This window comes from Hypanus sabinus, chromosome 18 (assembly GCF_030144855.1).
Source record: "Hypanus sabinus isolate sHypSab1 chromosome 18, sHypSab1.hap1, whole genome shotgun sequence".
Classification (NCBI taxonomy): domain Eukaryota; kingdom Metazoa; phylum Chordata; class Chondrichthyes; order Myliobatiformes; family Dasyatidae; genus Hypanus; species Hypanus sabinus.
Window position 1 is genome coordinate 34,573,861 of NC_082723.1, and position 15,818 is coordinate 34,589,678.

Here is a 15,818-nt window from a genome sequence, read left to right on the forward strand (position 1 = left end):
AAGAAAAACAACATGATAGGTGAAACCTGGGGGTGGGGGGGGGGATGAAGTAAAGAGCTGGGAAGTTGATTAGTGAAAGAGACAGAAGGCCATGGAAGAAAGAAAAAGGGGAGCACCAGAGCGAGGCAATCGGAAATGAGGTGAGAGCGGGAAAAGGGGATGGGAAATGGTGAAGGGGTGGGGGGCATTACCAGAATTTTGAGAAATCGATGCTCATGCCATCAGGTTGGAGGCTACTCAGATGGAATATAAGGTGTTGCTCCTCCAGCCTAAGTGTGGCCTCATCACCATAGTGGAGGTGGAGGAGGCCATGGATGGAGATATCAGAATGGAATGGAAAGTGGAATTAAAATAGGTGGCCACTGGGAGATCCCGCCTTTTCTGGCGGACAGAGCATAGGTGCTTGGTAAAGCAGTCTCCAATGTATGTTAGGTCTCACCATTATACAGAAGGCCACACCGGCAGCCCTGAACACAGTATATGATCCCAACAGACTCTCAGGTGAAGTGCCGCCTCATTTAGAATGACTGTTTAGGGCCCTGAATGGTAGTTAGGGAGGAGTAGGGGCAGGTGTGACACTTGTTCCACTTGCAAGGATAAGTGCCAGGAGGGGTATCAGTGGGGAGGGACAAATGGACAAGCGAGTCATGTAGAGAGTGATTCCTGCAGAAAGTGGGGGGAGGGAAAAAGGTACTGGTAAAGGTGGTGGGATCCTGTTGGAGTTGGCAAAAGTTTCGGAGAATTTTGTGCTGGACGCAGAGGCTGGTGGGGTGGTAGCTGAGTCCCTGTCCCTGGTAGGGTGGCGGGAGGATGCAGTAAGAGCAGACGTGCGTGAAATGGAAAAAATGCGGTTGAGGGCAGGGTTGATGGTGGAGGAAGGGGAGACCCTTTCTTTGAAAAAGGAGGACTTCTCTTTCGTTCTAGAATGAAAAGCCTCATCTTGAGAGCAGATGTGGTGGGGATGGAGAAATTAAAGAATGGGATGATGTTTTTACGAGGTATAGTCCAGGTTGCTGTGAGAGTCAGTGGATTTATAATAGACATCAGTGGACAAGCTGTCTTCAGAGGAACAACACCCCATATTCCATGAGGTTAGCCTCCAACCTGATGGCATGAACATCAAATGATTTCTCAAGCTTCCAGTAATGCCCCCCACCCCCCACTTCACCATTTCCCATCCCCTTTTCCTTGCCCACCCTTTGCCCCACCCCCCTTTTCTTTCTTCCATGGCCTTCTGTCTCTTTCACCAATCAACTTAACAGCTCTTTACTTCATCCCTCCCACTGCAGGTTTCATCTATCACCTTGAATTTCTCTCTCCCCTCCGCCATATTTTAAATCTACTCCTCAGCTTTTTACCTCCAGTCCTGCCAAAGGGTTTTGGCCAGAACTGTCAACTGTACACTTTTTCTAGATGCTGCCTGGCCTGCTGATTTCCTCTTGTGTGTCTTGCTTGGATTGTCAGCATCTGCAGATTTTCTCTTGTTTGTAATTGGATCCTTGATTACCTCACTTGCCACAATCCCTGCTGCTGACCTCAACGGCTCTAACAATCCAGAGCAGACCCATAACCTGGACTCCACCGCCATCATTGCAGGTTCCAACAACCTTGGACACCTCCAAAGTACCAATTGCACAGTTGCCTTGACCTCCAGGCTGGTTCTTCATGTGCTGCTACTGGAACCCATGTCTCCCCTTCCCCCACCTCCACTCCGCAATCGTGTCTCTCTCAGGTCCCACCGCTAGTTCTTGGGCCCTCAGAGACTCCATCTTCCTTTCACCCTACCATCCCTGAATACACCAACCTCCTTCCCCCAGCTCTCATCCCTGCTGGGTTTTCACCATTCCATCCTACCTTCCCCTCTCTGAGGCAGAACATTCTGTCTTCAGTAAGGGCCTCACCTTTGTCCCTCTGCACCCACGCCTCTGTGAGTTTCGTGCCTGCCACAACTCTGAGCTCTTTTTCTGCCGCTTCTGTCTCAGAGCCTGTTTCTTTGGCAAGGACTCTCCACCCTGCACTGATGACCCCTACTCCCGTCTTCAACCCTCCTCCTCTTCCTTGACACCTCACCCTGGACCTTTTCATTATCAACTGCCGACGGGACATTAACCATCTAAACTTCAACACTCCTCTCTCCTATTCCAACCTCACAGCTTCCAAACTCTCTGCTCTCCATTCCCTCCACACTAAGAGTCTGCCGAAGGGTTTCGGCCTGTAACGTCTACTGTACTTTTTTTCTATAGATGCTGCCTGGCCTGCTGAGTTCCTCCAACATTTTGTGTGTGTTGCTCGGATTTCCAGCATCTGCAGAATTTCTCTTGTTTGTCTCTTGAAATGAGTGCTAACATTACACTTGCCTTCCTCACCAGTGACTCTACCTGCAAGTTAACCTTTAGGGTGATTTGCACAAGGACTCCTAAGCCCCTTTGCGTCTCAGATTTTTGGATTTTCCCCTCATTTAGAAAATAGTCTGCTCTTTTATTTCCACTTCAAAAGTACATGCCCATGCATTTTCCAACATTGTATTTCATTTGCCACTTACTTCCCAATTCTCCTAATCTGTCTAAGTCCTTCTGCAGCCTTCCTGCTTCCTCAACACTACCTGCCCCTCCACCAATCTTAATATCATAGCAAACTTGGCAATAAAACCATCTATCCTATCATCTAAATCATTGATATACAGCCAACACTGACCCTGAAGAACACCACCAGTCGCAGGCAGCCAACCAGAAAAAATCCTTTATTCCCACTCACTGCATCCTACCAATCAGCCAATGCTCTAACTTTGCCAGTAACTTCCCTGTAATACCATGGGCTCTTAACTTGGTAAGCAGCCTCATGTGTTGCATCTTGTCAAGGGCCTTCTGAAAGTCCAAATATACAACATCTGCTACATCCCAATTTATCTATCCTACAGGTTCATCAGACTAGATTTTCCATTAAGGAAATCATGCTGACTTTGTCCTGTCATGTCCTATGTTACCAAATACTCCATAACCTCATCCTTAACAATTGATTCCATCATATTTCCAACTGCTGAGGACAGGCAAACTGGTCTGTAATTTCCTTTCTGCTTCCTTCCTCCTTTCCAAAAGAGTGGAGTGACATTTGCAAATTTCCAGTCCTCTGGCATCATGCCAGGGTCCAATGATTTTTGAAAGATAATTTCTAATGCCTCCACAAACCCATCACCCCTTTCAGAACCCTAAGGGTGCAGTTTGTCTGGTCTGGATGACTTTGTAGGTCTTTTAGCTTTTTGAGCACCCACTACCTTGTAAAAGTAACACTCTTTCCTCACACCTTTCAACATCTGGCACACTGTTCCTGCCTTCCAGTGAAGGTGTGCTAAATAATCATTTAGTTCATCAACCATCTCCATGGCCCCAGTTAATATATCTCCGGCCAGCCTCATTTATTAGCAGTCCTATATCCAATCTTGTCTTTCTTTTATTTTTAACATACCTGAAAAAATACTTTTAGCATCCACTTTGATATTATTTGCTAACTTGCTTTTATGTTTCACTTTTCTCTCCTAATGATTCTTTTAGTTGCTCTCTGTAAGGTTTTAAAAGCTTCACAATCCTCTTCCTAGTAAGTTTTGCATTGTTGTATACCATCTCTTTTACTTTAACATTAGCTTTGACTTCCTTTGTCAGTCATAGTTGTACTATTTTTCCATTTGAATATTTTTTGTTTATGGAATACATCTATCCTCATTTTTCCCAGAAACTCACACCTGCTGCTCTGCTGTCATCCCTACCATCATCTCCTTCCAGTTTACTTTGGCCAACTTCTCTCTCATACCACTGTAATTTCCTTTACTCCACTGAAATGCTACATCAGACTTTATTTTCTCCCTATCAAATTTTGTTGAACTCAATCATATTGTGATCACTATCTCCTAAAGGTTCTTCTGCCTTAAGCTCCCTAATTACCCCGGTTCATCACATTTCACCCAATCCAGTATAGCTGATCCCCTAGTAGGCTTAATGACAAGCTGCTCTAAAAAGCCATCTCATGGGCAGATTGAGATCCATTACCAACCTGATTTTCTCAATCGACCTGCATGTTGAAATGTCCCATGACTATCCTAACATTGTTATTTTCATATGCCTTTTCTATTTCCTTTTGTAATCTGTGATCCCAGCTACTTTTGGGAGGCCTGTATATAACTGCCATCAGGGTCCTTTTACCCTTGCAGTTACTTAACTTCAGCCCATAAGGATTCAACATCTTCAGATCCTATGACACATCTTTTCACTGATTTGATGCCATTTTTACCAGCAGAGCCACGCCATTCCATCTGCCTACCTTCCTATCCCTCCAATACAATGTGTAAGCTTGGACATTCAGCTCCTAACTTCAACCATCCTTCAGCCAAGATTCAGTGATGGCCATAACAACCTCTTATTTAATGTCAGCAAGACCAAGGAGCTGATTATTAACTTCAGGAGGAGGAAACCGGAAGTTCATGAGCCAATCCTCTTTTGGGAGGGATCAGCAACTTTAAATTCCTCAATGTTATCAGTTTTGAGGATTCTGGGCTCAGAATGTAATTGCCATTACTAAGAAAGCATAGCAACACCTCTACTTCGTTTGGAGTTTGTGAAGATTCGGCATGACATCTAAAACTTTGACAAACTTCTATATACATGAGGTGGAGAGTACATTGATAGGTTGCATCATGGCCTAGTATGGAAACATCTATACCCTTGAATGGCAAATCCTATAAAAAAGGTAGTGGATATGGCCCAGTCCATCACAGTTAAATCCCTCCCCCACCACTGAGCACATCTACATTGTGCATTGACACAGGAAAGCTGCTTCCATTATCAAGGACCTCACCACCCAGGTTATGCTCGCTTTTCACTGCTGCTGTCAGGAAGAATGTACAGGAGCCTCAGGAACAATTACTAACCCTCAACCATTAGGGTCTTGAACCAAAGGGGTTAACTTCACTCAACTTTACTTGCCCTGTCACTGAAATGTTCCCACAACCTCTGGACTTGCTTTCAAGGATTATTCACCTTATATTCTTGATATTTGTTACTTTTTTGTATTTACACAGTTTGTTGCCTTTTGCACATCAGTTAGTTGTCTATCCTCTTGGGTGTGGTTCTTCAGTGATTCTATTGTGTTTATTGAGTGTGCCCGCAAGCAAATGAATCTCAGGGTTGTATATGGTGAAATTTATGTACTTTGGTAATAAGCTTACTTTAACTTACATTGAACTTTGAACTGTTAATCTGCCCAGTCAAATCAAAATGCACCTACCTGCACCATAGCCCTCTATACCCCTCCCATCCAAGTACCTATTCAAATTTCTCTTTAATGTTGAAATTGAACCTGCATCCACCAGCTCTGCTGGCAGCTTGTTCCAAGCTCACACCACCCTTTGAGTGAAGTAGTTTCTCACCCCAGTGAAATAATTTACTGTTCCAATGTATTAACAAGGATAATAAATCAGTCTTAAACACTTCACCTTTCACCTTCAACCCATGACCACTAGTTGTTGTCTCACCAAATCTCAGTGGATAAAGCCTGCTTAAAGATACTATCTGAACCCCTCATAATTTTGTATGCCACTATCACACATCCTCTCATTCTCCTACATTCTAAAAGCCAGAGACTTTTGCTCCAAGAGGGAAATGACTAATCCATAATTTTAAGGTGATTGGAGGAAAATATAGAGGGCACAGCTTCAGAATAGAAAGACATTCCTTTAGAACGAGGATGAGGAATTTCTATAGACAGATCAGATGTATCTGTGGAATTTATTGCCACAGACAGCTGTGGAAGCCAAGTCATTGGGGACATTTAAAGCTGAGCTTGATAGGTTCTTGATTAGTTAGCATGTCAAAGTTTATGGGGAGAAGGCAGGAGAAAGAAAATGAATCTCAGGGTTGTATATGGTGACAGAAAATGTGCATTAAACTTTGAATGGGATTGAGAGTGTAACTCTCACTTCGGCTAGCTGCTTAATATAGGGGGTGATAGCACCCGGCCCAGCCAAACTTAAGAAATCTTGTTTGGGTGGATGCTGCACGATGTGTTCCCTGTTACAAATCAGTACCACAAAATAACAAACAGTACACAATATGCAATTAGACGATTGAGCTTTATAATTCTTACTTTGACTATATGGTTAGTAAAAAAAGAAAAAGGGTCAGTTCTTATGAAACAGTCTATTGCACAATGTTGGAGTTAATTGATAAGCCAGTCGTCCACCGTCAACCTCCTCCGATCGATGCTGACCTTCGGACCCTCGCTCCAAGTCCACTCCGTCCTGCAATCTACCAGCTCGCTCCACTTGCGTCTTCTCTGCTCATCTCTCCCTGGCAAAAGGTCGCGAAAATCTCTCTTCCAGACTCACAAGAAAGAACAATGTTTCTCTCATTGGATAGCCCCAGCATTCCAAACCCCATAATCTCTAGTCATAACACAAACATTGCTGCTAGAGAGAAATCATAATATTAGCAGTGAAACCTTACAGCATGTTACAGGAGGAATAATAAATCAGCCATGATGGAATGGTGGTGAAAAGTTGATGGGCTGAATGGCCCAATTTTGCCCCTATTTCTTATGGACTTATGAGCTTGATATTCACAAGCATTTACTTGCTGGTCCCCACTGCTTCCTCAGTGATGCAGGGTAACTTTGCCTGATAATACATTTGTTTCATCTTTTTCTTGTTTCTGATCTGATAATAATTCATTAATTATGCTGCATTTCGTATAATCTATTATACACAACCATCTAAATTTCATGTTCCTATCAATTGCTCCACAGGTGCTGAAAGGAGCCAAGAAGCTGATTGTGTGTGTGAGTTCCGTTGGCCGTATCCCAGGAGGCTATGTTACCAATCACGTGTACACGTGGGTGGATCCCCTGGGTCGAAGTGTTTCACCTCCACCTGCCCTTCTTGGACACAAGAGTAACCTGAGTTGGGAAGATGAAAGTGAAAGGAGGAGCCATCTTCAGTTGCTCCGAGATGGAGATGAGAAGAAGGTAAGATGGAGGAGAGCTATGCTGGGGCGTTGACAACATAATTTTCCTTTTGTGGGGTTGTATTAAAAATGGATATGTAGAGTGACGCAGTGTCAAAATGCAGTCACTCCACATTTCTCATTAGAGGCATGTGTTAGAACATTCTTCTCCTCCACTGGAACAGTGTTGTCCCCATTACCCTCAACGGTCTACACTCCGCCAGATGTCTTGAATCACTGTTTGTCCCACTCCCATCAGGATGGAAGCTACGTAGCATGTGCACCAGGATACAAAAAATCAGTCACTTTCCCCAAGCAGTAAGGCTGATCAACACCTCCACCCACTTACTCCACCACTACTTTACTATTTCACAGAGCTTAGGAAAATAGAGGGCTATGTGCTAGGGAAATTCTAGGCAGTCTCTAGAGTAGGTTACGTGGTCGGCACAACATTCTGGGCTGAAGAGCCTGTAATGTGTTCTAGATTTCTATGTTCTATTTCCCATCAGTCACCTTTTGTACAGCTTAGTGCCATATAGTCAATCTATGTACATACATAGTAAATACATCATGTATTTAAATTTATTGTGTTTTTTTAGTCTTGTGTTCTTTAACATTGTGTGTGTGTGTGTGTGTGTGTGTGTGTGTGTGTGTGTGAGTTTCATGTGCTGCATTGACTCCAGAATAACAATTATTTAATTCTACTTTACACTTCTGCACTGGAAATGGCATTAAACAATCTTGAATCTCAAGAATGTATTCAAAACACTGGTGTTATGTTGCTTCATAATCAAGGCAGCAGCTGTGACAGAGTGTAGGGCAGGAGGGAAAAGGGAGTGTGCCGCATCTCGGTGTCCCAAAACCTACTGTCCCCTGCTTCACACTCCAATCCTTTTTATCCACTGACAAGTTGGACTTAGACCTGAAGAAAGAAATTAGGGGTCATGATATATTTAGGCAAGTTGTATCAAGGAGAATTCTTCAGGAGAGGTTGGATGAACTTGGATTGCTTTCTCTGGAGCATCAGAGGCCAGAATAAGACCTGACAGAAGTTCATTAAATTATGCCATTAAATCAAAGAATCTTTGATCCAGGGTAGTAATGTCAAATACTAGAGGGCATAGCTTGAAGGTGAGAGGGGGAAGTTTGAAAATGTGCTGGGTAAGTAAATTACACAGCAAATGATAGGTGCCTGGAATGCACTGCCAGGGGTGGTGTAGAAGTAGATATAATAATGGCACTCAATTGGTCTTTAGACACGCAAACATGTAGATAATGAAGGGATTTGGGTTATGTACTGGCAGCTGAGTTTCTGAAGAATGGAGGTAGATATTTGAAAGTTGAGCACCAAACAGACTGATTGAAACCCCTGTCAATCCCAAGGCCTTTTTCTTCCCCCAAGCTATCAGAATCCTCAATACCCAGAGCCTGGACTGACTCCTTACTGCCCTATTGTCTTGTTTATTTATTGTGATGCCTGCACTGTTTTGTGCACTTTATGCAGTCCTAGGTAGGTCTGAAGTCTAGTGTAGCTTTTTTCTGTGTTTTTTTTTTACTTAGTTCAATCTAGTTTTTGTATACATGAGCTGTTAATTTGATACTATCTTTTATTTCCTTTGTTATCCAAGGCTGTCTCTCCCCACACTTACTGTCCTTACTTTTGACTGGAATATACTTTTGTTGAGCACTGTGAAAAAACTCTTTGAAAGTATTCCACTGTTCCTCAACTGTCCTACCAAATAGTCTGTACTCCCAATCCACATTAGCCAAGTCCTCCCTCATCCCGTTGTTGTCTCCCTTGTTCAAGTATAATACACTAGTTTTAGATCTAACCATTTTATCCTCCATCTGAATGCGAAATTTAATCCTACTATGATCACTCTTTCAAGAGGATCCTGGTAAGATCGTTAATCTCACCTGTCTCATTGCATAGGACTAGATCTAAGATAGTATTTTCCCTTGTAGGTTCACTAACGTGCTGCTCAAGAAAGCCATCATGGATGCATTCTATGAAGTCCTGCTCAAGACCTCCTTGACCAACCTGATTCACCCAGTCTACGTGGAAGTTAAAATCCCCCTGGACAACTGCCATTCTGTTCTTACAAGCCTCAGTTATTTCTTGGTTAATCACCTCTGCCACTGCTATATTTTTATTAGGTGGCCTATAGACAACACCCACCAGTGATTTTTTTCCAGTCCATCTGGGTAGAGATTCTTCTTCTTCTTCTTCATCAAGCAGATGTTTCTGTAAGAAGGAGAAAAAGAAGAATCTCTACCCAGATGGACTCAACATTCTGTTCCATAGATCTTATATCATCTCTCACAATCGCCCTGATCTCATCCCTAATCAAGAGTGCTACCCCACCTCCTCTGCCTTCCTGCTATTTTTCCATACTACCTGATACCCTTGGATATTTAATTCCCAGTCATCTCCACCTTGCAAACAGGTTTCTGTAATGGCCTCTAAATCATATACCTTGGTAGTAATCTGTGCCACAGGTTCACTAACCTTGTTTCTAATTCTACGGGCATTTAGATAAAGTGCCCTTATACTCATTGTCCTATGTGATTTTTGCTTTTTACTTTTATGCACTCTACTCTTACCTTTCCCTTCACTAACTCTAGCCTTGGTCTCTGCATCACTTCCATCTTCTTTTTTGTGTGGGTTCCCATCCCTTTGCCATATTAGTTTAAAGCCTCCCCAACAGCACTAGCAAACAATCTCCCCAGGACATTGATCCCGGCCCTGCCCAGATGCAAACCATCCAGATGATACTGATCCCACCTCCCCCAGAAGCGGTTCCAATATCCCATGAATCTGAAACCCTCCCTCCTGCACCACTGCTCAAGCCACATGTTCATTCTAACTATCCTGCTATTCCAACTCTGGCTAGCATGTGGCACCGGTAATAATCCTGAGATTACTACCTTTGAGGTCCTACTCTATAATTTATCTTCTAGTTCCCTAAATTCAGCTTGTAGGACCTCATCCTGCTTTCTTTCTATATCGTTAGTACCTACATGCACCACGACAGCTGGCTGTTTACCCTCCCTTTTCAGAATGCCCTGCAGCCTCCCCAAGACATCTCTGATCCTTGCATCCAGGAGGCAACACACCATACCGGAGTCCCATTTGTGGTCACAGAAGCTCCTCTCTATTCCCCTTACCATGGATTCCCCCACCACAACAGCTTTGCCACTCTTTTTCTTGCCCTCATGCGCAGCAGAGCCACCCACGGTGCCATGATCCTGGCTACTGCTGCCTTCACCTGATGAGCCATCTCCCCCAACAGACTCCAGAGCGTTTTATCTGTTTTGGTGGGAGATGACTGCAGGAGACTCATGTACTACCTTCCTGCTACTACTCTTCCTGTCGGTCACCCGTTCCCTATCTTTACTTAGATCCTTAAACTGTGGTGTGACCAACTCACTAAATATGCTTTCCACAACATTCTCCGCATCGTGAGTGCTCCAAAGTGAGTCTGTGCGCAGCTCCAGTGCTGCCATGCGGTCTATCAGGAGTTGCAGTTGGACATACTTACTGCAAACGTAGTCTTCAGGGACACTGTCAGCCTTGCTGAGTTCCCACATGTCACAGGAGGAGCACGGCACGGGTCTGAGCTCACCTGCCATGACAGAGCAACCGATGTTAGGGGAAGAGGACCACGGGAGAGCCTGTTGGGGAAGTCGAAGACTGTTATCTGCGAGTCTCTGCGAATCAGTTCTTTGCCTTGACCCTTCTTCGCTGAAACCCCGTTTGAGCCAAAGCCCTCTCACTCTGCTGCCCGCTGTATATGGCAGATGCCTTTTTAAACTCTTCCTGCTCTCTACTGGCTGACTTTGATAATAAATGAACCTTTGAGTTCAAACATCAGGAGGTTATGACACAACTTTATAAACCTCTGGTTTGGCCACATCTGGAGTATTGCATACAGTTCTGCTTGCTGTTCCTCTATAGGAAGGATTTTGAAGCTTTGTAGAAGGTGTGAAAGAGTTTTACCAGGATGCTGTTTGGTTTAGAGGGCATGTGCTATCATGAAAGGCTGGATAAACTTGGGTTGTTTTCTCTGGAGTATTGAAAGCTGAGGGGAGATCTGATCGAGGTTTACAAGATTATGAGAGGCATAGATAGAGTGGACAGAGACTATGCCTGGATTTCTGTACTGCTTCATGTAGCACCATGGTCCTGAAAAACTTTGTCTCATTTTTACTGTGTACTGTACCAGCAGTTATGGTCAAAATGACAATAAAAAGTGACTTGACTTGACTTAAAATGTCTAATACCAGAGGACAGGCATTGAAGGTGAGGGGGTAGGTTCAAGGGGGATGTGAGGAATATGTTTTTTACTCAGAGAGTCATGGATGTCTGGAATGCATTATCTGGTATATTGGTAGAGGCAAATGCATTAAAGTTTTTAAGAAACGTTTGGATAGGCACATGGATGTAAGGAAGATGGAGGGATATGAACATGGCAGGTAGGAGGGATTAGTGTTTGGGTGTTTTTGATTTGCTTTTTAGCTGGTTCAGCATAACGTTGTGGGCCAGTTGGCCTTTTCCTGTGCTGTACTCTACTATGTTCAGACAGTGAAAGCAGAGAACAAAAAAAGAATATCATCTCAGCTCAAGGACCATTCCTGGATGAAGCTAGAGATATAAAGCTTCTAAGTCGCAAAGGTAGATTGGTGGTGAGGTGAAGGTCCTAAATGATTAATGCTGCCACCTTGAGGGACCTCCTCTTGAAGATATCCTTGAGGATGTGGCTGGTTATGTCCTTGATGGAGCTGGCTGAGTCTACCACCCTCTGCAGCCTCCTGCATTCCTCTGGATTGGAGGCTCCATACCAGGCTGTGATGCAACCAGTTAGAATGCTCTCCACCGTATATCTATAGAAATCTGCAAGTCTTTGGTAGCATACCAAATCTCCTCAAACTTCTAATAAAGTAGAGCTGCTGGGACGTCTTCTTTGTAATTACATCAAGGTACTGGGTTCAGGATACTGTACATCCCATGAGTTGTTGATATTCAGGAATTTCAAGCTGCCACCTTTTCCACTGCTGACCCTTCAATGAAGACAGGTGTGTGTTCCCCTGACTTGCCCTTCTTGAAGTCCAAGAGGCAAGTAGTTTACAGAGCAATGTTTTGCACACAGTACGTGGAACACACTGCCAAGATAAGCAGATACAATGATGTTGTTTGAGGCACTGCATCATCTCATGAACAGACAGAGACTTTGAACCCGCAGATGAGATTGGTTTGCATTGACATTGTGGGCCAAAGAGCCTGCTCCTGCGCTGCACTGCTCTGTCTTCTCTGTCACATAATTAAACACAGTTTAGTGTACAGAGATTACATAAGGTCTGTCCACTGTGGTTAAGTGATCTGATAGAATTGTCAATAATTATCCGACCTTTGGTGATTAATTAGGGGAAGTAAGCTCAGGTTAATGATTCTGTAATTAAAGACCATGACATTACTAAGTGGGATTTAGAGCTTTTCTGTAAAAGGATGTTAGTCATAGAGTCAAAAAACACTATAGCACAGAAACAGGTCGTTCGGAATATCTAGTCTGCTGAACCATTAATCTGCCTGGTCCCATTGATCTGCACCAGACCATAGCCCTCCATACCCTTCCTCCACATGTACCAATCCAAATTTCAGTAAATGTTGAAATCTACCACTTATCCACCACTTGCACTGGCAGCTCATTCAGCACTCTGAGTGAAGAAGCTTTCCCTCATGTTCCACTTAAACATTTCACCTTTCACCTTTAACTCATAACCTCTAGTTCTAGTCTCATCCAACCTCAGTGGAAAAAGTCTGCTTGCAATTACCCTATCTGCACCTCTCATAATCTATCAAATCTCCCCTCAACCTTTTATGCTCTAGGGAACAAAGTCCTAACCTATTCAACCATTCCCTATAACTCAGGTCTTCAGGTCCCAACAGCATTCTTGTAGGTTTTCTTTGTACTCTTTCAATCTAATTTATATCTTTCTTGTAGGTAGCTGACCAAAACTGCACACTCTACTCCAAATTAGACCTCACCAACTGTTTTGATGGAAATGAGAAAGGTTCTTTGGGTCCCAAGGCAAGAGTTCTGGACACACAGTTTTAACAATAAGGAGTTTATTGTTAAAAGGGGAGAAAAAGCTTGGGAACAACACAAGTGGCTACAGTATTTGTACAAACGCGCTTAGAATAGAGGAGTGTGGGAAAAGTCAGGTCTGCAGTACAATACACGGGAAAACGGTGTGGTAACAGAGTACAGGTACACATACAAGCAGGGGAAAAGTAACTACAATACTTGCCCCCCCCCCTTTGGCTGTGGGCAAGCACAGCTCTTTGCTAAAGGTACAACAATAAACGCTCCCACAACCCTATTCAATGCACACCTTACCTGGAGTGAAGCAGGGTGGTCCCTCGAGGATGGCAAAAGAGAGCAAGCCAAGTACATATAGCACCCTTTATAGGTCAGGGGGCCAATGGCTTGGTGCTAGACAGGTTAATCCAATTAAGGTGGCCAATGGTTAGGTGTGCATTGATTAGTTGGGAGGGGCGAAATGTTGACTGGCGGTGGTGTGACCTCTGACCAGGTGAGTGCAATGCTGTCATGGGACAGGCACAGCTCTGGTTACAGCAACATATACAATTTCAACGTAACATCCCAACTCCTGTGCTCAAAATATTGATTCATGAAGGCCGGTGCCAAAAGCTTTCTTTAAGATTGTATATACGTATCTGTGATGCCACTTTCAAGGGATTATAGATCAGTATTCTCAGTTCCCTCTTTTCTACTGCACCCCTCAGTGCACTACCTATTTCCATGTAAGACCTACCTTGGATGGTCTTCCCAAAGTGCAACACCTCACAATTAGCTGCATTAAATTTCATCTGCCATTTTTAATCCATTTTTCCAGCTGGTCCAGATCCTATTGTAAATGTTGATACCCTTCCTTACTGTCCACTACACCTTCAAACTTAGTGTCATTGCAAACTTACTGATCCAGCTAATCCAGCTCTTTGATGTAGATGACAAACAACAAAGGACTCAGCACAATTCCTACAGCACTCCGCTATTCACAGGCCTCCAGTCAGAGAGATATCCATCTACTACTACTCTCTGCCTTCTTCTGCAGAGCCAATGTCTAACTTACTATCTCATCTTGAATGCCAAGCCACTGAACCATCTTAACCAACCCCTCATGGAAGACCTTGTCAAAGGCCTTGCTGAAGTCCATTTAGACAACATCCACTGCTGTGCCTTCATCAACTTTATTGGTAACTTTCTTGAAAAATGCTAAGATTGATTAGACATGATTTACCACACACAAAGCCATTTTGGCTATCCCTGCTCAGTCCCTGTCTATCCAAATACTTATCTACTGGTCCCTTAGAGTACTTTTCAATAACTTCCACTGTACTGATGTCTGGCTCACTGGCCTATAATTTCCTGACTTATTCTTAGAGCCTTTCTTAAACAACAAAACAAGATGAACTATTCTCCAATCCTCTGGCACCCCACCTCTGCCTAAGATGCAAGATGCTTTAAATATCTTGTCTAGGCCTGTGCAATTTCTGCACTAGCCTCTCACATGGTCTGATGGAACACATTGTCAGGCTCTGGGGATTTATCCACCTAAATTGCATCAATAGAGCAAACAGTTCTTCCTCTGTAATCTGTACAGGGTCAATGTTACATTGTCTCACATCTATCGACTCTGTCCATCTCCCGAGTAAATACAAATGCAAAAAAATCAATTTAAGATCTATCCCATCACTTTGAGTTGCACACATAGATTACCACCCTGATCTTCCGAAGACCAGTTTTAGAAGCATAGAAAACAATACAGGCCCTCGGCCCACAATGCTGTGCCAAACATGTACTTACTTTAGACATTTCCTAGGGTTACCCATAGCCCTCTATTTTTCTAAGTTCCATATACCTATCCAGGAGTCTCTTAAAAGACCCTATTGTATCTGCCACCATCACCGACAGCCCATTCCACACACTCACCACTCTCTGTGTAAAAAAACCTTATCTGACGTCTCCTCTGTACCTACTTCCAAGCACCTTAAAATTGTGCCCTCTCATGCTAGCCATTTCAGCCCTGGGAAAAAGCCTCTGACTATCCATATGATCAATTCCTCTCATCATCTTATACAGGTCACTTCTTACCCTCCATCACTCCAAGGAGAAAAGGCCGAGTCCATTCAACCTATTCTCAAAAGGCATGCTCCCCAATCCAGGTAACATCCTTCTAAACTCAAAGTACACTGCAGATGCTGTGGTCAAATCAACACATACAAACAAGCTGGAGGAACTCAGCAGGTCAGGCAGCATCCGTGGAAACGAGCAGTCAGCGTTTCGGGCTGAGACCCTTCATCAGACGAAGGGTCTCAGCCCGAAACATTGACTGCTCCTTTCCACGGATGCTGCCTGACCTGCTGAGTTCCTCCAGCTTGTTTGTACGTGTTGATCCTTGTAAATCTCCTCTGCACCCTTTCTGTAGTTTCCACATCCTTCCTGTAGTGAAGTGACCAGAACTGAGCACAGTACTCCAAGTGGGGTTTGACCAGGGTCCTATATAGGTGTAACATTACCTCTCGGCTTTTGAACTCAATCCCATGGTTGATGAAGGCCACTACACCATATGCCTTATTAACCACAGAGTCAACCTGCGCAGCAGTTTTGTGTCCTATGGACTCGGACCCCAAGATCCCTCTGATCCTCCACACTGCCAAGAGTCTTACTATTAATACTATATTCTGCCATCATATTTGACCTACCAAAATGAACCACCTCACACTTAACTGGGTTGAACTCCATCTAC

At 43.8% G+C, this 15,818-nt stretch overlaps 1 protein-coding gene across 6 annotated transcripts in view; it reads left to right on the forward strand.

Moving 5' to 3' along the window:
- Positions 1–15,818, forward strand: part of LOC132407469 (whirlin-like) — a 181,769-nt gene that overhangs the window by 83,068 nt on the left and 82,883 nt on the right. For all 6 annotated transcript variants that reach the window (XM_059994050.1, XM_059994048.1, XM_059994049.1 and 3 more), the window contains exon 3: positions 6,790–7,008. In XM_059994050.1, coding sequence (XP_059850033.1) covers positions 6,790–7,008 — 219 coding nt within the window. The remainder of the gene's footprint in view (positions 1–6,789; positions 7,009–15,818) is intronic.